Source organism: Ambystoma mexicanum, chromosome 10 (genome assembly GCF_040938575.1).
Source record: "Ambystoma mexicanum isolate Mex_15411 chromosome 10, UKY_AmexF1_1, whole genome shotgun sequence".
NCBI lineage: Eukaryota > Metazoa > Chordata > Amphibia > Caudata > Ambystomatidae > Ambystoma > Ambystoma mexicanum.
The window spans coordinates 174,162,825-174,186,281 of record NC_090932.1 but is presented as its reverse complement, the minus strand read 5'-3'; the positions used below and the strand labels follow the sequence as shown (position 1 = coordinate 174,186,281).

The 23,457-nt window shown below is 48.3% G+C and overlaps 1 protein-coding gene across 2 annotated transcripts in view; it reads left to right on the top strand.

The window, feature by feature from the left end:
• The window catches only part of VDAC3 (voltage dependent anion channel 3), a 593,996-nt gene that overhangs the window by 503,650 nt on the left and 66,889 nt on the right, over nt 1-23,457 (top strand). For both annotated transcript variants that reach the window (XM_069617658.1, XM_069617659.1), the window contains exons 7-8: nt 9,404-9,554; nt 9,889-9,946. In XM_069617658.1, coding sequence (XP_069473759.1) covers nt 9,404-9,554; nt 9,889-9,946 — 209 coding nt within the window. The remainder of the gene's footprint in view (nt 1-9,403; nt 9,555-9,888; nt 9,947-23,457) is intronic.

The window sequence follows — 23,457 nt, the reverse complement described above, 5'->3', positions numbered from 1 at the left end:
AAATATGGTATCTCTCAGTACAATGCCAACAGTCATGCTAAACCCACCAACTCTCAGTGACAGTGACCTTCGCGACTATCAGGAGGCACAAACCTAATCATCTATGTCTTCAGCTAATTCACAACTAGACTCCTCCAACGGGGGAAGGTTCTCACTGAGAGATCATCATATTTCACCATTACAATTAGTTGACTTTGCATGTTTACAGAACATGATGGCAGCATCCCTGATCGTGGGGCTTAATCCATTCATGAAGCTATATGAAAGCCTAAACGAAACAATGAGAGATCAAGCCACCTTATTGGCTATGATATACTCAAAGCTGTTTTTTTTAGAGTCCTTCTCGAGTTTGGTACAAACACGCCTCGATAAGGAAGCCAAACTCTCAGCACAATGACAATCTAGATTATTCGACTTGGCTAGAGGCGAGGGAGCCGATAAAATAACCCTAATGACTGCTATCTTGGAGATCCTAAAAGGGTTGAGATATTCGTGCAAAACAAGATAAACGCCAACCTCTTTTCCAACTGAGAAACCCTCGCTGAAACCTACTTTCTCTACACATGTTGCGTCATCCAGAATCAATGAACCCATGAGGCCTGAGTCCGACCAGATGCTTGTAGACAAACCGTCTACAGGGATACAGGATTCCATTCTGGTGAAAGCAACTAACGGCATCAGTACTATTAAAGAGCAAGGTCTTCCGCCATCCCTAAACACGAATGGCGACTTGCATATCACTTCTAATGCCAAATACCAAATACCTCGAGCTGCTCTTGCTGACTCACAAGTGATACTTGTCTTTGAACCTGACGGCAAGCGTCCCCAACCAGCACGATCCTCCCCGCAATGAGAGACAATGAAGGACTCTCCCAGGATGGGAATAAGGCCAAGACAGAGTGCGGGTGAGCTTAAATGGGAGTTTATCAATCAGAATAGGGCATGCAAAGAACTCTGCAAACTCCGAGAGCGCTCTGTCCGACAATAGCAAAGACAGGCGTATATATTTACAAAACACGTCATCAGAACCTACATACTATAAGGGGCACAAGTTGAATGGGATTGGGTGGCGATGACTAGCTATAGGTGCTGCTGCGATGTGGTTGGCCTTGGCTGGAGGACGTCACTGGTCAGCCTCGTGGGTTGGGCTGGGCCTGGCAGGTCAGCTGAGTTCATCCGGGCGGTGTTGTTGTGCCATTGTGGCCAGTGTCAGAGATGAATGTCTTTTCCTGACTTATTTGCCCTAGGCCATGCACACCGCAGTCATTCAGTTATTGCAATATTATCTTTTTTAGTAAATCTTTCAATAGGTTACTCTACAGGTTAATGCAACACAGGAGGAATGCACCTTGAGAGGGGTTTGGTGATTCATCAGTGCATGGTTACCAGTGTCCTGTTGACCGGTACCATAGGTCGAGGGGCTAAGTCTCAGGGCATGGGACAGGCTGTACATGTCTTTCTGTCTTCTTAGAAGTCGTTATGAATGTGCTGCTGTATGTTGCCACAGTATTGGGTGTCCTAATTGTACAGGGGCCATAAGTCTAAGGTGATCCAGTGGGTTGTGGGGTTTAAGAGGGGGCGCCTTTGGATTTGTATATTCAGGCGGAGGTTTACTGCTGGGCTGTAAATAATGCAGGTGGCGGGCCATGGCCTTGGGTGCTGCAGAGGACTACAAATCTTTGAAGCGGCTCCAGCCTAGTTGGGGGAGGTGGAGCAGCGCGGCGCGGGCCTCTGCTCTCTTGTTTGGCAGTCTTCGCAGGGAGGGAGGGGGAATGGCCTTGCGCATATTCATAAAGGTATCTTCCTCGTGTGTTGCCGATTTTGGTGAAAACATAAAACATTCGAACACTATACAATACTCATTTGGGTCATTGGAAAACATACATTTTTAACTTTGCTAAATGTCTCTCAAATATAGCCAGTCTGAGCACATTATTTGTACACTATGTTTTAACACCTACAACATTTAGTTATATGCATATACATTTGCAGTAAGTGAGGTAGTAGCGAGGTTGGTGGAGCACATAGAAACTGACTCGCCACCGTACGTGACGGTAGTGGCACATAAGGGGCTTAGACATACACGCATGACAGGTGCATTCTCGCGCGTCCTTGAGCCCTCTGTATGGTTACATTTGTCTTCCCTTGCACTCTAGCAGCATTAGTTTGGTTATGGCGCGGGACCGTGGGGTGTAAGCTTTTCAATGATACACATAATGAATAGTCCCCCGGAACGCTTTTTATTATTTGCACACAACTGCAGTGGTGTGGGTTGTTCATTGCTATTGTCATGTGGACATGCATTCTATCATGTTTATACATTTTACAGGTTTCCTTAATAGAAGAAGTTTTGTGGAGAAATGCACGCTTTGCAAGTAGTCTTGGCATTAATATTTGGGAACTTTTGCTTTTATCTGAGGATCATTTTACAGTTCTCTTTTTCACCCAGGCCTCGCCGGCCGGGTCATGCTGGGAGCAGTGATACACTGCGGAAGGTGAAATGTTTCAGTGTTGGTATCTTACACTAGCTCATGTCCGTCTTGTTCGTGGGAACGGGCTCACAGCGGATCTGCCAGGGAGCTGCGGCCACAGGGATAATTGAAACTCTCCGAGGGTGGGGGCCGCGCTACAGTGCGCTGAACTCACACCATCTTTATTAGACAAAATGGTTTCTGAGGCCTAGCTAAATTCAATACGTGTGGGCAATGTCTTCAGCAGGTGAGCCCTCCACCACCTGGGCCCTGGTGGTATGAGGGGACGCCCGATGAGCGATGGCCCTCACCTGGGGAAGGGATATAGGCGAGGGGGTCTTTTGGACCAATCCTCCCCAAATTCATGCCCTTAGGTTTTGAACTGTCAGAAGAAATCCATCTACTTTCCTGGTCTTCAAATGATTCAGGCTCTACAATTCTGAATGTATCATGGAAAGAGTCCCCAATGAAATATTGAGAGCGGTCCCTAGATGAATTAATTCCAAGGCTGATTGACCTAGTTCCTCCACAGTTGCTGTCTGATAATGTGCCGTCTAACTTCAAAATAACAAATGGACACAATCGATTCAGAGAGAAAATTTAAGGCCATTCCCACAAAATTGGATGCCACAACTCTAGGAGCTGACTTGACTTGGCTGGCAGAATCTCTGGTTCACAAAGCCAGAAAGTAACATCAGGCTGGAATTGTACAGCCCCCCCCAACCATAGGCACCTGGAACTCAAGAGAATTTAAGCATCTCTTCAATGAGGAAAGTCGAGATATTTTTACATTTCACAGTTTTTGTTTACAAGTGACATGGTTGACCTCTAAACCCACCTGGGACGGTTATGATGTAAGCCTGAATCCAGTGATATTTCGACCAGTCGGAAGACCATCAGCAAGCCTTTTGACTCTAATAAAGTATGGGATTAATTGTGGAAACATTAAATCCAAAGCCCTTTACACAAATGGTGACCTTAAGTTGGGTTTGGGCTCCTGCCGATATCCCAACACTGTTTGTCTTGTTTAACCTATATTGGAACCCAGTCGGCATCACTGATCATGCCTTCGTGGGCTCCATCATTTCTTTAATTGATAAAGTGAGGTTGAACCTGAATGATCTGTTTAAATTGCTCTGTGGAGATTTGAGTATAAACTGCATGGACAAGAATGGATTAATTCTACCTTTGACCTCTTTGTCCAAACGAGCAAGGCTTTGGGTTTCTGAACTAGAAGAAAGTGATATACATTTGTTGAATGGCCATACAAGGGGTGACACTCTAGGTGGTCCTACTTGGGCCTGTGGCTCTCAGGAGGCCTGCTTCGACTATTACTTCTCATCTCACAACCCTCTTAAATGGTTGAACTCTTTGAACATAATGCATATGGGATATAGTGACCATCATCTGCTTAAGCTGTTTTTTGGAATGTTGTCATTGAATGGTAGCACATTGAAAAATGAATTGTGAAACAAGGGGGTAATCGACTTAGAATTTCACCAACAGATGTACCAATGATCTTCAACAACTATAGATCTTTATTGGATACAGGAGCAACAAACTTTGAGTACTCTAGTGTCCTACTTGATGTCCAATTGAAACCCAGGGTAGGTATGAAACAGACCTTTAAGATACTACATTATTCTATTCCCACAGTGTGTGAAAAGAAAAAAAGCTTGCAAGCTGATCTTTGTCACATAGATCATTTGTATATTGGTGACAAAACAGCTCTCAGGAGGAAAAGGAAACAGTACAAGAACTGGCTGTTATCCTCAAAAGCACAACGCTGACAAGATGACGCAGAAATGATAATGAAAGTAATGGCAAATAAGAACACATGATATCTATGGGCCTTACTCAATAACAATTCAACTTTTCAGTTCGCAACAGTAATTTCTGCTGTCAGCGAGAAAGCGTGGGTTGAACACTTTCATAACCCGCTACTTAGGTCTGTCAAATGTTTCTATTGCACCTAAGATTAAGTCTGATTCTCCCTGCTCTACACATTTTGACTGTGACGATATTTTATGTGTAATTAAAAATCTAAATTATTCTCGCGCATAAGGTCCTGAGGGACCAAATAATTATGTCATTAGCAAAAACCAGAGGATTGGGCTGACTTTTGTCTCTTGTTTTTTAACCAAATTCTTAGAGCAAGATCCATCCCACAGTCCTGGAAGGCTGTGCTGATCATTCCGATATTCAAGAGAGGTGATGGAGATAATCCAAAAAACTATAGACCTATCGCCCTCTTGGATACTCTTGGTAAGATCTTTGCTCCCATTCTATGCTATTAAGTCACCTAAAAAAATGGGCCCTTGCCTCTAGCCTTCTAGATAGAAGACAAACAGGGTTCATTAAGCGTATCGGAACCAACTTAAACTGGTTCCTAATCAATATGTTTAAATTGAAGGCATTCAAAACAAAGCAGAACATCCACCTTACATCTATTGATTGACAGCATCAATAGAGAAAAAATGTGGATTAAGTTATCCAAATGGGTTTGTCCTCCAGATATTCTTGGGGCAATTGGAGGTTTTCATTCCCAAACCACTATCGAGATCAGATTGTCCACAGAAGGTGCCACAACCATCTCAATTAATACACTTAGGGGAGTTGAGCAGGGCTGTCCTTAGCAGCAACACAGTTTATCCTATGTTTATCAGATATGGAACAGTCTCGGTCAGAGGTTAGGGCCTTTGCTCCTGAAATCTATGGCCAAGTCATTTCTTGGATGTTGTACGCAGATTACTTGGTCATAATAGACCATACTCCTATCGGCCTACAGCAGAGATTGGACCAGCAGGAAACCTGTATGGAAAAATAATTATCTAAGGGTCAAAACCAAGAAATCGAAAATAATGACCTTCTCCAATTCACAAGGGAAAAAAAATCTGGACCTTGGGCAACAGGGTCCTACAAATGGTGGACTCTAAATTATATTTGGGTGTTTTAATCAAATGCAGTTTGATTGAGAAAACATGGACCAAAGCGATTAGATCGAAATGCATTCGTCTGGCATGTCGGGCCATGCTGATCCACAAAACCTTTGGGAAATTTACATGATCCCTATTATTTCTTTTTATAATCTAAACGCAGTCCCCGTTATGATCTATGGTGGAGAAACCGCTTTGAACATCCCTGAAGGTTTCTGGGATGTGTTGGAGGGCTACTTTTGGAAAAAGGCTTTACGTCTACAGAGATAACTTTCCTTAATAAGATACAAACTAGGACTTCAGTCGCTTAAATCCAGGGTCAATGGCGTTCATCAAGCCTTTATCACAGCTATATTGAGACAGAGTCCCCTCTCCATTCGAAATACTAAAAAATAGGGGAAATCACACAAAAGATTGGTTGGTGGACACTTGGAAAAGCTTATGCTGTGGAGTGTCAAATGATTTTAAGCGATATGATATATGATATGATGTGGCATTTATAACGCGCTTGTACACAAGTGTTTCTAGGCGCAACAAGACAAGGAGGAGGAAACCAGGGAGGACAAAATAACGATCTTACTAGGCCTTGTGTCAATCAAATGGCGCAAGTGCAAGGAAGAGTGAAGGGGAAAAGTGCCAGGGGAGGGGGAAGGGGGAAGTGCAGTTAACTCACTAGTGCAGCCAGCGGGTGGTTCATAGGTGCAGAGAGAAGGGATTGTAGGGTTGCAAATACAAACCCTAAAGGGCTGGGGAGCCTGGAAGCAGTGCGAGGGCAACCGGACATGCAGGAGCCTGGGCCCAAGTTCAGCGGGTGACCAGGGACTTGTAGAGTTGCAGATACAGACCCTTAAGTGCTGGGGAGCCCAGATGCAGTGTAAGGGCAACTGGACATGCAGAAGTCTGGACCTGAGTTCAAAGGGTGACCAGGTGGCCAGTGCGCTTCACAGGGTGACCAGGTAACCAGTGCGCTATCTGAAGATGTTTTAATAATGAACCCTTCAAAAGTGAAGAGATATTGAAGGAGGCAAGATTGAATTGACACACTAACAAAAGGATCATCCTTTAAATGACCACTGAGTTTGGAACATGAATTAAGAGACTTGAACCAACTACTGAGATACGTCTCAAAATTTCCCTGCCCCAAATATCGTGACTGGTTCATGTGTTTAAGATTGAACATTCTACCCACCATGAAAGTACTCGGTGTGAGGAAATTGAATGAAACAATGACCCCTTCTTCAAGATTCTGCAAGGTGAGTGAAAAAATTGAATCCATAAAACATCTGATAATAGAATGTAATATCCTTACTTCAACAAGACAAACACATGATCGGAGTTGTCAAGCAGTATAGAACTCTGTCCGTAGATGAATGGTGGAAACTGTTTTTAATTGGCGAAAATTACTCAATGATATTCGCTGTGATCAAATTTTTAGGAGAAGTTTTGGGATTATAAATGAAGCAAAACGTAAGATGAGATATCTCTGATAACAGGAATTGATGATGTAAGGGATTGTTTCCTATCTATTGAGTAACTTTTAATTGCAATGTGTTTTGTGAAAAATTGTGATTTGTTCATTTTTCAATCTGATGAATTGTTCTGAAGTTGATGTCTGACAAATGATTTTATGAAAGATTTGGAATAGACCAATGATACAAATATACTCATTTGAACTAAATAATGTACAACTTTATTTGGTTACACATAAATATATTTTTCTGTATACCAGTGTGGTATGGTTTCTTTGGTTAACTGTAGAGACTAATTGCACCTGTGTGTCAGCCTACTTCCCCCTCCCTTGAGTTATTCCCAACTGCTCTTCCAAAGCTACCTACTGTAGAGCAGATTGGTTTACCGTTTGCATCGGGTGCACTGCTCCACCTTTCAGTTAGATGGTTGTACAGTCCTCACACAAGTGTAGTAGAAAGATCTCTCTAATGTTCAGTCTAAGGATTTACAGTGTACCACACTTTTTCTTGAATCTGTAACTTTATTGGTTACACAATGTTGTCAAAGGCATACATTGGTGGTCCTTGGTCTCGCCTACTCAGTATCATTAGGTCTTCAGGTGGGGGTCAGGGGCCAGGTAAAAGCACTGCTGGTTGGATCCCAGAATACTTAAACTTTCCCTTTGTAGTTATCTCCATAGAGCTGGTCCTCAGCTAGACCTTTGCTAGCCTCTTGGGTTTCTCCTCCACTAGGGTCTTAGTATGGCTCTTGGTTTTAGGGATATATCCTCCATTCTACTCTCCCTATCTTGGGCCTGACTTCCCTGTCTGCTGGCCCGATATTTCTCTACCTTCCCTCTGGTCTTTTATTTCCCATTCTCAGATTCTCTACTCTCCTCTGCAGCTCTTGCTCCCCCTCCTCGTTGCTCTGCCATGCTCTATTCTGCCACTTATCTCAAGATTTCTTCTTCACCTCCTTCACTCTTTTCCACTTGCACTGCTCCACACGCTCTCCTCTACACCCCCATTCCCCTCCACCATGCACCTGCCATTCAGCACATTGATGCCTAACTCCACACATCTGGTGTGTTACGTCTGTATGCCTGCCAGGCAGTGTAACTGTGCTATCAACATCATGCGTGCATCAGGCACAAGCGTGTTTTCAGATTGCTTGGAACCTTTGTGAACCACACAATGTCTATTGTGGATTGGACCACCGGTCTGTCAGTTTACTAAGTCTGTCTGCCATTTTGTAAACATTTTGATAGCCGCTCTTGCTTAAATAACTCTCCTGAAAGGTGGAAGTCCTGCACATGGTCGTAATTTTAGGGGGGGGGCAGGGGTGTTTGCCCCCCCCCCCCAACTTTCATGGCACACCATTTTGTACCCATTAATTTGGCTGGGGCACCTTTTCTTCAGATGTCATGTACCCCTCCCCCCCCCCCACCCAACATTTTCAGCAAAGTTACTCCACTGGTCCTGCATCTTGATCTCTCTCCATGGTACGGTTTCGGTTTTCCCCTTGAGCTGGCGAACAAGCATGGGTGGGGTCCTAAAGGTTCCGCTTGTACGATATTTCGGGACATTTCTTTATGGGCCAAACATAAATATCTGCAAAATGCAGTTTGCTCAGTCCCATGCGAGCAGGACCATGAGCAGCCTGCTTCAGATTTGTGTTATTGATAATGTTTTTGTGTTGGATGTAAAGAAGATAATCCTGGTTGACTGTCTGGGCACTGGGGAAATGAGGTTGAAGAAATTCTCAAGATTTGTGGATGGGGTATGGTGGCTTCGGAACCAGTCATTTTGGGACCGGATGTGCTCTGGCCATGAAACTTGCTTACATTGGAGGTAGTACACTTTTTAAAGGAGTCTAATTTGCTAAACAAAATTGTTTTGTTTTTAGCTGTCCATAACTGTTTGAATTTGTACATTATTTATTATTTATATATGTGAGTGTCAATATATTGACGTGATGTGTCTGTGAAAAGTCAGATTAAGGACTGAACCACAATAAATGAAATTAAAAAAATATTTTTCTTGTTTGTTATTCCCATGAAATAAGTTGTTCTGGGTATCAATGGGTAAAATAAATAATGTTGAGTTCAGTTTTTTTAGCACCGGATTTATAAATGTCAGTTTCACATAAATACCTTTAACCTTAGTGCTGTGCATTGAGTACTTTGGTTAGAGAATGAGTGTCCAGCCCTGCAGCCGCTAGGCTGTGTTTTGGCTTTTTGTGAAAGGATACCTGCCGTACTCTGCTGCACCTATGGTGTGTGTTTGGTGTATTTATCTGAAGATGTCCGACGGGACTTGCAGCCCATTTGTTATATTCCTTGTTTTGCCCTGTATCACCTCTATGTGTTCGATTTCTGGCAAGAACCAGTTGCGTTCCTGACATCCCAGGATAAAGTGGTTTATCTCTTGAGTCACTGAGACGGGCAAGGCCTTTTTGTAGGTGGCAGAGCTTTGGTGAAGGTGGTGTGGAAACTGTGAGCTCTTGGGGATCCCATCAGTATGCCTCATCTTATTTTCTCTCAATCAGGAACGATGGCACAGAGTTTGGGGGCTCCATCTACCAGAAGATAACTGATGAAATTGAAACTTCAGTGAATCTGGCTTGGACTGCCGGCAGTAACAACACCCGCTTTGGCGTAGCAGCTAAATACCAGCTAGATGAAGACACCTCAATTTCTGTAAGCACAAGTTTGTCTGTTGTTCTTGTAAAGCATGAAGCCAGAGTCTATAGTTCAATTACCTTTCCATTTAACTAAAGAAGGGACCCAAGAACAGCACTTTGAAACAGAAGTGGTACAGGCGTGCACTCTGCCATTGCATGTCTGTCAGGGAGCACACCCCACCTCACCCATTAAAAGCCAGGGCAGTGTTCCTATTCTATGAATATGCACCACATACCCCAGATGGCTACAATCTAAAAGGTTTCACTTCTGTGGTAAAACCGAGCAATCACCTTTGTCTATTGTTCGCAGGTATATTAAGTGCCTTTGTAACATTGTTCCCTTTCTGCAGGCCAAAGTAAACAATGCCAGTCTTGTTGGAATCGGCTTCTCTAAGATTCTTCGGCCAGGTATGGAATTTTAAACTTTTACAGGGAACCGGAAAGAAACCGAGGGTCTTATTTTGTAAGCCAAAAATGTATTGAGCGAGAGAGCTGAGATTGTTGTTGCATGTGCTTTTAGGAAAGGAGTAGACCACAATACAGCCTGCATTTGGCATTAGAGACTAAAATACACTTCTTTGGTAATATCATGCAACCTTCACTGTCGATAGCCATTCTAAAATGTTCATCACAGTAACATGTAGCGGAGCATTCACTGAATTGTGTGGTTGGAATGTGTTTACCATTAGAGCCACTGATTCATGTATTCTTCATTTATTCTATGTGAAAGATTTTAGGGGGCATAACAAGTTGTGTAAGCATTTGCTGGGGCCGGGAATATAACCCATGGAAGATTTTAGTGGCATGAATATTATTGGTAGGAGATTATGCATCAGAGAAAATGCCCATCTGTAAGAGATTATAAAGAGCAGGTCTGTAACATATTATATAAATTCAGAGAGTCTGTAGTAGAGTATATGAAGGACCTTTTTAATAAAGATTGTTCTTGCTTTACATGTGCACTATCAAAAAGGAATGTAGGATCAACACAAGACCAATGCAAACATTGATGCGTAATTCAGAGTTTATTAGGAATATGCACATGTTTGGGTCAAATTAGGGAAGTGTAACAGAATTTTAATAATAATGCTAGGATGGCTCTTCCTTCTTCAAATGTTCAAGTCTTTTGGTTGAGGAACCTTAACCTCTGGTCCTTTGTCTGGTACAATGATCAGGTCACTCTCAGTCCTGGGTTTCTCCACACATTTCTTGTCTCTGTGGTTCAATGACTCTGCTCATCTGTGGCTCTTCCTGGTGTTGACGACTCTTGTCATCTGCTTCTCATCCTGCACTCTGAATGCCCCTCATGCGTCTGCACACTTGGCCTTAATAGGGGTTAAAGCTGGGGCTGAATAGGGAAGAGCAAATCCACAGAACTTAAATCAGGCCAAAAGCAACTTGAATCTACCTACAAGCTTCCCTTTCACCACATCGCCACCTACCGGTTTCAGGAAAGGCTCCTTCCGACTCGACTGATAGCAAATATTTTACAGTGGCAACTGGTGAATTTTATAACTGGAGGCCTGTAAAGGTTTTCCCTGAATAGGCATCAACTACCGAACATAGCAGGGCAGCCCGAACAAAGCAAGGGAAGTCCAGGGATGTTGTCCGCCTGAGAATCATTTTTAAATATTGGGTTAAGGGGGGCACTGTTGGGCTCATAGAGAATGGCCGCCTGAGTGGAGAGCTCCGTTTTAGGGAAGATCCTTGAGCTTATTTCCTCGAACTGGTGCTGTGTTACTGCTGGAGCTCCTGCCGACAGACGCCCACAGCTCTACTGGGGGCACTGCCTGAAAATCGCAGCCCGACGGAGGTTGGGGGGGCTGCCGTTGCAGCATACACTCTGCTCCTTGATACATCGCCTGTTCTCGTCGCGGTATTCCGGGCCTCGGCTCCGCAGGGGGGGGACTCCTGATCACACCGGTGCGGGGCTTGCGGGCCTGAATGGGGGGGGGGGTGGCGGCTGTGGACAACTACGCGGCTTGGCCAGAAAGTCACTCACGCTGATGCAACTTGGCCACCCCGGCCGCCCCCTGACCTCCCGCAGCGCGTGCTTCAGTGGAGCCGGGCCGGTATACCCGAACACAGCCTATACCATGCTCCGGCGCACGGCCCGCTGCCCTGTACTGGACTCCTGCTGCGCCTCACACCACCGGAGTTTCTCTGACCCTGCGTTGTGGACCTCAGGAGGACCCAAGTCTTCGGATATCGTTCACTCTGGCTGGCGCTAGGGGACCCTACTGACTACCGCGCCAGATCGGCTACGATGGAGCTGACACATCAATCCCTTGCTGGGATTCCAGGTACGGGCCCTGCTGCCTGCCTACCCCACATTGAGACTTTTTTTGGCGACTAACATTGGGGCTGTGCCCTATAGCTCTGGGTGGCTTTGTCTCTAACACCTCCCAGTGTGAGAGTTTGAAGTTTGGTTTATTTATAAAGCGCAAAAAACAAGGCCATGGGGCAACCGGCCGCATGCTGTTGAGAACAGGTTACAATAAACAGTGAATACACAGTGAATTTACACAAATATACAGCAATATACAGAAAGAATACCATTATCAGATTATAATACACGTACAATGAGAGGTGTATATACATGACCTATAATACAAGTGGATACTGGACTGAGTGAGGGCCTCATAAATCATGACAGAACAGCCAGGTTCTGGCGTTGTTCTTGAAGGATTGATATGATATGGCATTTGTAACGCGCCTATACACAAGTGTTCAAAGGAACGACGGTTCAGTTCTGATGGGAGTAGGCAAAGTGTTCCAAAGTTTGGAGGCTAGGACAGGAAAGCTCACACCGCCCGCGTTTTGGAGTTTTAATCTAGGCAGGGTGAGGCTGTGAGTTTGGGCTGATCTAATGGGTTGAGAGGAGGTGTGGAGTGTAAGGCGAGCGGAGAGGTAGGGTGGGGCATTGTTATTCAGACATTTGTGGGTCATGGCTAGCGTTTTCAAGGCAATTCTTTGTTTTACTAGGAGCCAACGTAAGTCAGATCTGACGGTGGAGATATGGGAGCGTCTCGGGATGTTTAAGGCTGCCCTTAAGGCATTATTTTGTACAGTTTGCAATTTATTGAGGTTGGACTGTCTGGTCCTTAGAGAGAACTACAGTAGTCAATTTTGGCCATAATGAGTGTTCTGGCGAGGGTGATGCAGTTGGTAGAGTTTAGGAAGGGTCTACAGACGGTGATAAGTTTACAGGTATAGGCTGATGCCGACCTTACTGCATTTGTTTGTCTGTTCAAGGAGAGCGTGGAGTCGAGATAGACGCCTGGAGTCTTAGTGTCTTTGGAGACCTTGATATTGTTGCCGTCGATGGTGAAGGACTTGTAGGTTTGATCTAATTTGTTAAGCCGATGGTTTGATCCTATTAGTAAGAGCTTGGTTTTATCATCGTGGAGGCAAAGTTTGTGATGTGCCATCCAGGCCTGAATGACCAGGTAGACATCGTTCAGTGCTTTAGTGTCGGCTGTGTAATCTCCCGTGATAGGAATGAGTATCTGGGTGTCGTCCATGTAGTTGGTGTAGGAGACACCCAGATAATCAAGCACATCGAAGAGGGGCTTAGTGAACACGTTGTAAAACATAGGGGATACACACGAGCCTTGAGGAACGCCACAGTGAATGGGGCAGAGGTCAGCCGATGCTGTAGGTGAGAAGACCCTCATGGATCTGTTGCTCAGGAATGAATGGATCCAGGCATTGGCAGAGTCGGAAAAGTGGGCTGCAGATTTAAGGTGTTGGCAGAGTATTTGGTGGTTGACCAAATCGAAAGCCGCGGAGAGGTCGAGGAGAAGGACTAGAGCTAACTTCCCATTGTCCTTTAGTGTCTCCATGTGAGTTTTCAGGTCAATCAAGGCTGATTCAGTGCCGTGTTTAGGACGGAATCCTGATTGTCTTAGCCCCAGAAGATTGTTCGATTCGAGGTAGTCCTGAATCTGCAAGTAAGCTGCACGATCCAGGATCTTGAGCAGGAACAGGACTGTAGTGATTTGTCTGAAGTTGGTTGGGATGTTGGGGTCAAGGGAAGGTTTTTTGAGGAGTGGGATTACCCATGCATCCTTTAGGTTATCCGGGACTATACCCGTCTTGAAGGAAGCATTTATGAATGCTGTGATGAAAGAGGCCAAGTCGGGAGATGCTTCCTTGATAATAGGTGCTGGGCAAGGGTCACCTTGGCAATTGGACGGTTTTAAGTTTGATTCCTTCTACTTCAAGGGTGGTGAGCGGGGAGAAAGAGAAAGGTTTATGAGAGGTATTGGCTTGGTGCGTATTAAATGTGGGTGTGGTCAATGGTTGGTCAGACTGTAGGGATTTTTGTTTGTCTCTGATTTTAGATTGGAGGGTGGCAATTTCACCCATGAGTGCTGACTTAATATTTGTGCACCAAGTACTATCTTCGGTACATGAGTCGGGGGGGGGGGGTGGGGGGGGCTGCAGGTGTCACAAGTTACTTAAGAATATTGAAAAGTTCCTTGGTGTTAGACTGGGCTGACACAATGCGGTTGTTGTAGGAATCTTTTTTTGCCTGGAGTAAAGCTTCTTTATAGTTAAGGGTGGCTAGCAGAAGACCGTCCTTATGGTCGTCAGAATGGTGACTTTTCCAACGTGACTCTGCAGTACGTTTCTCTTTGCGTAACACTCTGAGCTGGGTAGTGAACCACGAGTTGAGGTGAGCGCGTTGTTTGGGTCTCCTCAGTTTGAGCGGGGCAATAGAGTTGATGGCTGCAAGCACTGACTGGTTGTACCTGTCGGCTAGGATGGTAGGGTCCGAACAAGTGTCAGGAGCATTATTAAGGGTGGGAAGGATGAGGGGGAGTAGTTTTTCCGTGGTGATGTTCTTTTTATTTCTAGTGAGGGTGGCTGGGGCGACCGGAGGCGTGGGTGGCAAAGCTGCTTCAATACTGAAGGTGATGATGTGGTGGTCAGACCAGATGCAAGGGGCGTTGAAGAGTACGCAGATATTGCAGTTGGTGTCACTGAGCCAGTCAGGGACCGCCCTTTGATGTGGGTGGGTTCCTGTATATGGTATGAGAATCCTAAATCTGTTAGGGTATTAGTGAGGTCAAGGGCCTCAAGATCATTAGGGTCTTCGTAACCTAGATTACGGTCACCAAGAATGATGGTTTCAGAGTTAGATTTAGCTTTATCAAGTACTAAGGCTGAGATGTCATCCACAAAGGATGTAGGTGGACCAGGGCGTCTGTATATTAGGTGGATGGTGACCGTTTGGTTGGCTGAAAGTTGGAGTTTGACAGAGAGTAACTCTGCGGATTCCACCTTAATGCTTGGGATGGTTCTGAGTCCTAGTGAGTTTCTATAGATAAATGCAATTCTTCCACCTCTCGAGGTGCGGTCACATCTGATAATGGAGTAATCTGTGGGGATAGCCAGAGAGAGTGCAGGGCCAGATGCAGCATGTAGCCAGGTCTCAGAGATGGGGTTGAAGTCAAGTTCCTGAGTCTTGATAAGATCGGCAATGTCCAGAGCGTGGGCAGCTAAGGACCTTGCGTTAATCAGGGTGGCTTTGATTAAACCAACGTTGCTTGTTGAGGCTGGGTTGGTCTGAAGGCGATGGGGCGTAGGTGAAGTAGGCGTTTGTGGGGGTGGGCTGAGCGTCAGTGTTTTCAGATGCAGGCTCGGGTACATGGGGTGACCCTTCTTGCCCATAAGTCTAGAGCCTAGTCTTTTGTTTCTTAGAGCGATGGAGCAAGGTTGGTTAGGTGAAGGTTTTTTGGCGAAATGGTCAAGCCATAATGCCGGATTATTAAGGTAGATGTTGTGGTTTTGAGGTACAGTGAATGGGTAGGTATCAGCAAGTCTGTAGGTGGAGGCCATGGATGTGGTGTGCAAGGTGCTGAGTGCAGCTGGTTAGGTGATGGTAGGTATAAGGTCCAGGTAGTTGCCCACACTAAGAGTGGTACTTGTAATAAGGAAAGCAGAAACCTTAGGGCGGACAGGCGTGGTAACATGTTACCAAAATTAGAGAGGCAGAGGGGCACAAGTTTGTGTAGAGGTCGCTGGTTAGAGTTGCAGGAGCTACTTGGCTAAGCATTGCAAGCTCAAGGGTTAAATTACTTGTACGAGATGCGTGAAAGGCAGTCAGGTTAAGACTAGGGATTCAGTTGTATCAATGTGGCAGTCTAGGCAGTGGGGGGTGCATCAAATCAGAAGTACAAAGGCAATGCAGATACCAGGGCTTGCACACAAGTGGGCATATCAAGCAGAGAACAATGCAGCATATATGAGGCGCGCGTCAATTGCGAGGTGCAACAAGGCAATGCAGATACCCTAATGCTAGCAACAAGTGTGGGTAAATCAAATCAGTGTTAATCATGAGGCACGTCAAAGTTGGGCAGTTCAGCAGCACTAGGCTAGTCAAGCAGAGAATAATGCAGCATACATGAGGCACAGGTCAATTGTAAGGCGCAACAAGGCAATGCAGATACCCTAATACTAGCAAGAAGTGTGGGCAAATCAAATCGGTGTCAATTAAGGGGCACAGCAAAGTAAGGCAGTGCAGGTACCCTAGGGCTAGCAACGGAGTGTGGGCATGTCAAGTGAAGAGCAGTGCAACATATACAGGCACAGTCCAAAAAAAGTGTGGCGCAACAAGTTGAGCATTGCACATTGAGCATTATCAGGCAAAGCAAAGTAACATACATCAAGATCCTAACAGGTTATAGGCGAGAGGAACCAACTGCTGCTGTACCTTTTGTATTGGAATTTACTCACTCTGTAGTGCCCAGAGTCACTGGCCTGCCACAGATTGCTCCACGAAACTTGAAGGGCCCCTCGATTGCCCACACTAAATGATGGTAGCCCCATCCCTGCGGGGTGTGACGTCCAACGCCGAATCTGAGCCATGGTGCAGGGATAGCTGTGTTCCTGGCTCCAGGCGCGGGAGAGTAGTTGACTTTTTATTTCACCCCAGACCCCCTGGCCACTTGGTTCGCAATTTAACGCTTCAATTCATTACGTTGTACGGGGGAGGCCGCAATAAACTCTGGCCCGACCTGGACCAGACCTTTGAGGCGTTACCAGTGCCGCGGCTCGGCTCTGAGCCACCTGCTCTGCCGCGGTTAACTGACCCCACTCCTGCTGAGACTACCTTGTACCATATCAACCTGCGAGATGCATCTTCTTGAGATCTCTCCCCTTCCGGCAGTCTGTTTGAGACAACTCTACCACCTGTTGTAACCTGGTCCCCTGGCCCGGATCGATCACTGCCACTCCTTGGACACTAACCAGCTCACCATCCTTGGGAGCGGGTGGGACCATGACTAAAGGAGCAAACAGGAAACAGAGCTCCATCAACATGTTCACAAAGGCGACACCAAAACCGGGGGAACCCACGCCCAAACCTGAGCCTACCACGTCGGTATCCCCAGAATCCCAAAAGATGATGGATTACATGCGTAAGGGATTTACAGCGTTACATTCTAAACTGGATGACATGAATGGCACCATATCGTCAATCAAGGCCCATATGGAAAAAACTGACAACGGGGTTGTAGAGGTGGAGACGAGGGTCGGGGTAGCCGAAGATGACATTACCGCCCTTTGGGCAGAGGTGCCTGCCCTCTCCAGACAGGTCCTGGATGTTAACAAGAAGAATGAGGACCTTAAATCGCGCTCCAGGCGCAACAACCTCTGCATAATCAGGGTCCCAGAAGATAAGATTGACGGCCCCATGGAGGACTTCATCGAATGCACCTTGCTTATGCTGCTGGATTCCCCGAAACTTTCCCTGCAGTTCGCAATAGAGAGAGCCCATCGTGCCTTGACACCAAAACCCAGGCCGGAGGCACCTCCTCGCCCCATCATTGCAAGAGTTTTAAACTACTGGGATAGAGACTCATTGCTACGTGTGGCAGAAGCCAAGGGGGATCTTTTTCTCGGCTCCTCCAGAGTCCACCTATACCCTGACTTTTCAGTTTCTGTTCTGTAAGACCTTCCTAGCCACCAAGAGAAGGCTACGGGACCTAGGAGTCAAATACTCGATGCTTTACCCTGCTAAACTCAGAATTGAACACTCAAATCTAGTCTTTTTCTTCACCATCCCTGAGGAGGCCTCCAAATTTATCGACGAACATTTCCCGGGATGACCACGCGTATCCCAGATACTGGGGCAACCCCAGTCTGATTCTTGGAGATTGTGTGACAATACCAGATGTAGTGCTGGATCTTGTTTATGGTGGACCCCACAGTCTGCTGCATACTCCGGATTATCTGATATCTAGCTCTGTCTCACAAGATTGCTCCTTTCTTCTACCTGTTATTCATTGTTTACATACTATGCACCACGTAATGCCTAGTCAGTTCCCTATCTCGGAAGCATCGCCACCCATGGCCAGCGCACAGCCCCCCAGGTGATGCTGCCACTGTCCTTGGTTCTGTTAGAAGTTGCCCGGGGTTTCACCTCTGATTAGGAGAGGCGTGGGGTTGGGGGAGGGTTGTGGGGTGTGTTTTGTTGAAAATTGCTTGGCACACTACAGGGAGCTAGAGTACCCAAACATGCACAGATTTGCACATATAGATTGGGGTCTCACTTACTTTCAACTAGGTCCTGTGTCCCGACTCCTAACTTACTATCCGGCTCTATTAATTCCCACCATCGGTCCTTATGTTTGAAGATGGCCTTGTTTGCATGAGCTGGAACGTCGGGGGACTGGGTAACTATGCCAAAATGTGTAAATTGCAGTTATATGTTAAACGGTACAAAGTTAAATTGCTTTTCTTACAGGAAACTCATGCTCGCGCTGAGGGATGCGAGAGGTTTTCTAAAACATGGGGCCCCCAACGTTACTATACTATTACTCCACCCAGAACCATGGAGTCATGATCCTGATACATAAGAGCCTCAAGTTCCAGCATAAGGCGGTGCATGTCGACCCCCTAGGTCGCTACGTCTTGATGTTTGGGACCTTGTTGAACAGAGAGGTTGTACTGCTTAACATATATGGCCCCAACATGGACGACCCCGATTTCTACACATGGCTGTCATCCCTGCTTTCTGGGTTCCCCCTTGTCCCTATCCTCTGGGATGGAGACTTTAACACTATCTTGGACGTGGATCTCGATAGATCGGGTTTCAGACCCCGTCAACTCTCCAGAGCAGCTAAAAATATCATAGAAGTGCAGGCCCAGTTAATGATGTCAGATGCATGGAGGCTGACTCACCCGAATTCCTGTACGTACTCCTATTCCTCAGTACATGATTCACACTCACGAATTGACCGATGTCTTGTCTCGGATATACTCATCAGAAACAGCATACACATGCCGATTCTCCCCAGAACGTTCTCTGACCATTCCCTGATAACAATCTCTCTTGGATGGGTAAAGACAACAATGGGGCCCGTACATGGAGGTTGAAACCTCATTCCTTGTTAGATATTTCTTTGAGACAGAACCGGGAACTGCCATAGATGACTTTTGTGCATTAAATACTGGCCCAGTCTGCACGCAAGCTACTCTTTGGGAGTCGTTCAAAGTCTACATCAGGGGCATAGTGATTTCCAAAGAGTCGGGTATCCTTAAAGTGATCTGTAGGAACATCTCCGAGAGTGAATCTCGACTCTCCGCCCTTAAGGCCAGGAATGCTTCTTCTCAGCTAGCCAATGCCCTTTCTAGTATTGGCGCAGAACTTGATACATTCCGCTCCCATGCGGAACGGGAGAGGAATTTCCTAGACAACCACCATTCAGCTCGCAGATACGGGGAGGGGTAGCACCCTGGTCATGTCTTGGCTAGGCTACTCCGCCAGGAGTCTGGTTCATTCCACATTCCAGCTATAGAGAGGGCCAATGGCACTTAAGCCCTATTACTGCAAGATATTAATACTGAATTCCGTTCATTTTATGAATCTCTCTACTCCAATGCCGACAATGTCTCGGAGACTGAGCTCGAAGCATACTTGGATAGTTTGCCACTCTCTGTCCTCTCTACCGAGACTAGGGATTCCCTAGACGAACCAATTACACCTGCAGACATTTCCAGGGCCATAGATTCCCTGGTCTCTGGTAAGGCCCCAGGTACCAATGGCCTTCCGTTTGAATTTTATAAACACTACAAGGCCCGTCTGGTTCCCCAGCTATTCACTCTGTGGGAGGAGACATGTGAGTTGGGCGTTCCCCCTCCCTCCCTTCGTGAAGCCATCATTTCTGTACTACTTAAGCCTGGCAAATCCCCTACTCTATGTGGATCATAGCGGCATCTCTCTCTCTCATCAATTGTGATGTTAAGATCTATGCTCAAGTGCTGGCTTAATGACTGGCCGCATGCATGTCATATATTATACTTCTCCAGCATGGGGTCTGGCATGGATTCACATGCTCATGAATATTCCCCGTCGTCAGGCTGGGAATCCTCGGTAAAGAAAAAACCAGTATCAGTTTCGTTTCTGATCTGTCTTTCGTAGTAATAACCAATCACTGGTCTCTGCGTCATACTGACCACAGCCAATGACTGCCCTCTACCTAAGCACCGCCTCTGGCAGCCATCTTCAGATTTTTACCGCACGTTCATGTGTTGGGATCCTCGTGCTATTGCTCTCGAGCGTTAGTGCTATTTTTCGCGCTTTTTTCACAAAAAACTTCGATTCTTTCGGTCAAAGAGCCTCAAGCTCCACCGATCCTACATCCGATCAACGGGGACCCGTGTCGGATTCATCTGTGCCCCTCAAGGGTGAAGATTTCGTCGAGCTACACTTCAGAGGAATCCAGAAGCTTCTCAGGCCCGGTCTCGGAGATGGCCCAGGAGAAGGGAAGCTCGACGCCCGGAAAGCTGTTCAGGGTCTGCCCTGGATGCCAGCTGCAGAACGTCTTCAAGGAGGACGAACACTCTTTCTGCCTTTACTGCCTTCATGAGGACAAGACGCACGTGGAGAAGGACTGTGCGTTTTGCGGCAACATGTCGGAACGGACCATGAAGGACCGCCATCATCGTCTCGCCAACTGGCTGGAGGGTAAGAGCCCGTCTGGCGAGAAGAAGAAGAAATCCGAGCGGTCTTCTAAGACCTTTGAGGGCGCCCCGGCGACGGGGGCCCAACATAAGGCCAAGCACCGCGAGTCCGCTGGCACCGGGAGCGCCGAACGGTCGGGCGCTACGGGCGCCAGGCAGGGCGCACCCTCCCCGGCACCATCAACCACGAGCCAACGCTCTGGGTCGGGTAAGAGGAAGGCCGAGCACCCGGCGAAGCTCCTGGAGAGGCCCCGGTCGAGCTCTAAGGCAGAGGAGGAGCGTGGCAGTGCCCCCTCCCTCAAGGATAAGGCGGTGAGCGCACCTAAGGTGGTGAAGGCCTTGATCCATCCGACCAAGCCCTCTATCGAAACGGTCGCGGCGGCCCTGGCTCAGCCTGTGGTGGCTGCACCAGTGGTGGCGACCTCAGGGCCCAGAATCTCCCTGCCTCCTCGGAGGGAGTCTTCCTTTGTGCCCATCGATAGGACCCCCGTGAAACCCTCCGTGGGGAAGAAGGGGGGGCAGGGCGTCGTCGGTGATTCGGCCTCAACCTCAGAAGAGGAGCTGATCGAGGTCTTAAGCCACGGCCTAGGCGTGGAAGAAGGCCAGCCCGTCGGAATGGACCCCGACGCAGGTGACGACGACGACATCGTCGAGGATACCGACGGGGCCCCTGCTCGCCCGTCGGATTCCCCTCTGCCAGCGCCGCAAGACAACTCGGCGGCCATTTTGTTGGCCATACAGTCCTTATGCTCCGAGATAAGGACGAGGCTACCGTTACCGACGGGGGAACCTCTCCCGTCGGGGGATCCAGAACCGGGACCTTCTGGTGTTCCCCCTACCAAGAAAAGAAGGATCCATCCACCACCTCCTTTTCAACCGTCGCGCCCCTTCCAGCCCTCCTCCCCGTCCACCCGAGGGGATGATACGGGGACTGACACGGCAGCGACGGGTACGGACGACGAGGCATACGACGAGGATTTTCCGTCGTCGCCTCCCACCAGGGCTTCTCCGCCCGACGAGATCGGATCTTTCCACTCCATGATCTCCAGGGCTTCCGAGCTTTTCCAACTCTGCCCTGAGGAGAAGAAAAAGGAAGGCTTCCTTTATCAGCGGCGCGAGGCCAAGAGGAAGACGGTCCTCTCAGTGCCTCTGTTGGACGACATTTGGGATGAGGGCATTTCCCTCCTCAAGAACCCTTCCACGACGCCAGCTAGAAGAGACCGGTACGAGAAAAAGTACCGGGTCCCGGACACGGCCCCCCTGTGCCTCCGGGCGCAGCCTACCCCGGACTCCGTCGTCTCCGCGGCAGCCAGGAAGAAAGCGGGGGGGGTGCGGCCTCCACATCGACTTCCCCGCCGGACGGCGAGGGAAAGAAATTGGATGCTATGGGACGTAGAGTCATCTCGTCGGCAGCGACGACGATTAAAGCGGCCAACGCCTTGGCTATCGTGGCCCGCTATGACAGGGAGCTCTGGTACAAGATAGCTCCCCTGCTGGATTTTCTGCCGGACGACAAGAGGGCGGAGGCCCTTGAGATCCTGCAGGAAGGTGAGGTGGCCTCGGACCACGCCATCACCGTGGCGACGGACATCGCCGACACCGGGTTCCGCCAGCTGGGCAACGGCGTTTGCCTTCGACGTCGTGGATGGCTCAAAGCTACGGATTTCCGTCAGGACGTCCAGACCAGAGTCCTGGACATGCCCTTCGACGGGAACAACCTGTTTGGGAAGACAGTGGACGATTCCCTTCAGGCCATCAAGGCGGATACTGAGACGGCCCGGGCCCTTGGAGTCCTGCAACGACGGACACCCTTTCGGAGCGGCGGAGGCAAGGGCGCCTCCAAAGGTTCCGGCGGCGGTTTCGCTTCCTACCGTCAAGCGGCCCGCTCGTCGTCGCAAGAGGCCTACAGAGGACGAGGCAAGTCTAGCGGACCCCGCCGTCGTCGCCAAGGAGGTCAAGGCGGCAAGGCCGCGTCCAAGCAGGATTGAACCGGCCGTGGGGTCGGGCCCCCACCGAAGCACCCCGGTGGGAGGCCGGCTGGCGGGCTTCGTCAGCGTGTGGGAGTCCATCTCCACCGACCGTTGGGTGCTGGACGCCCTGGCCCGGGGCCACGCGCTCGAGTTTCAAAGAAGGTGCCCGCGCGTCCCCCCCGTGGCCAGGAAAGAACTTCACGTCCCTCAACTTCTCCTGGAGGTAAAGGCGATGCTCAGAAAGGGCGCCATCGAACTCGTCCCAAAGAGGCTTCGGGGCTCCGGAGTCTACTCGAGATACTTCCTCGTGAAGAAGAAGACGGGAGGATGGCGCCCCATCCTAGACCTGCGACGTCTGAACAAGTTCATCAAGGCGCAGAAGTTCCGGATGGTCACCCTCCAGCACGTCCTGGGTCAGCTGGAGGAAGGAGACTTCCTATCGTCGTTGGATTTGGAGGATGCCTACTTCCACATTCCCATCCTAAAGGGGCACCGCAAATTCCTCAGATTCGTGGTCCAAGGGCGTCATTACCAGTTCAAAGCCCTTCCCTTCGGACTACGGTCGGCACCCAGGGTATTCACCAAGTGCCTCGCACCGGTGGCGGCGCAGCTGCGCCGTGAGGGGATTCACGTCTACCCCTACCTGGACGACTGGCTCATCCGCGCCAAGACGAGGGAGCTCGCCGTGGTCCACACGGCAAGGACCGTCCAACTCCTCACGGACCTGGGATTCTCCGTGAACTACGCCAAATCCCACCTGGTGCCCGCGCAAGTCGCACTGTTTCTGGGAGCCAGGCTCGACACAGTGTCCCTTCTGGCCTCCCCGTCGGAGGAGAGGACCAGGACCATCTTGGGCAAGGTGCAACGGATGTTGGTGGCCGACGCGGCCAAAGTGAGGTCCATCAAGTCCCTCCTCGGGATGATGTCTTCCTGCATCTACCTCATTCCCATGTGCAGGCTCCGGATGCGCCCGTT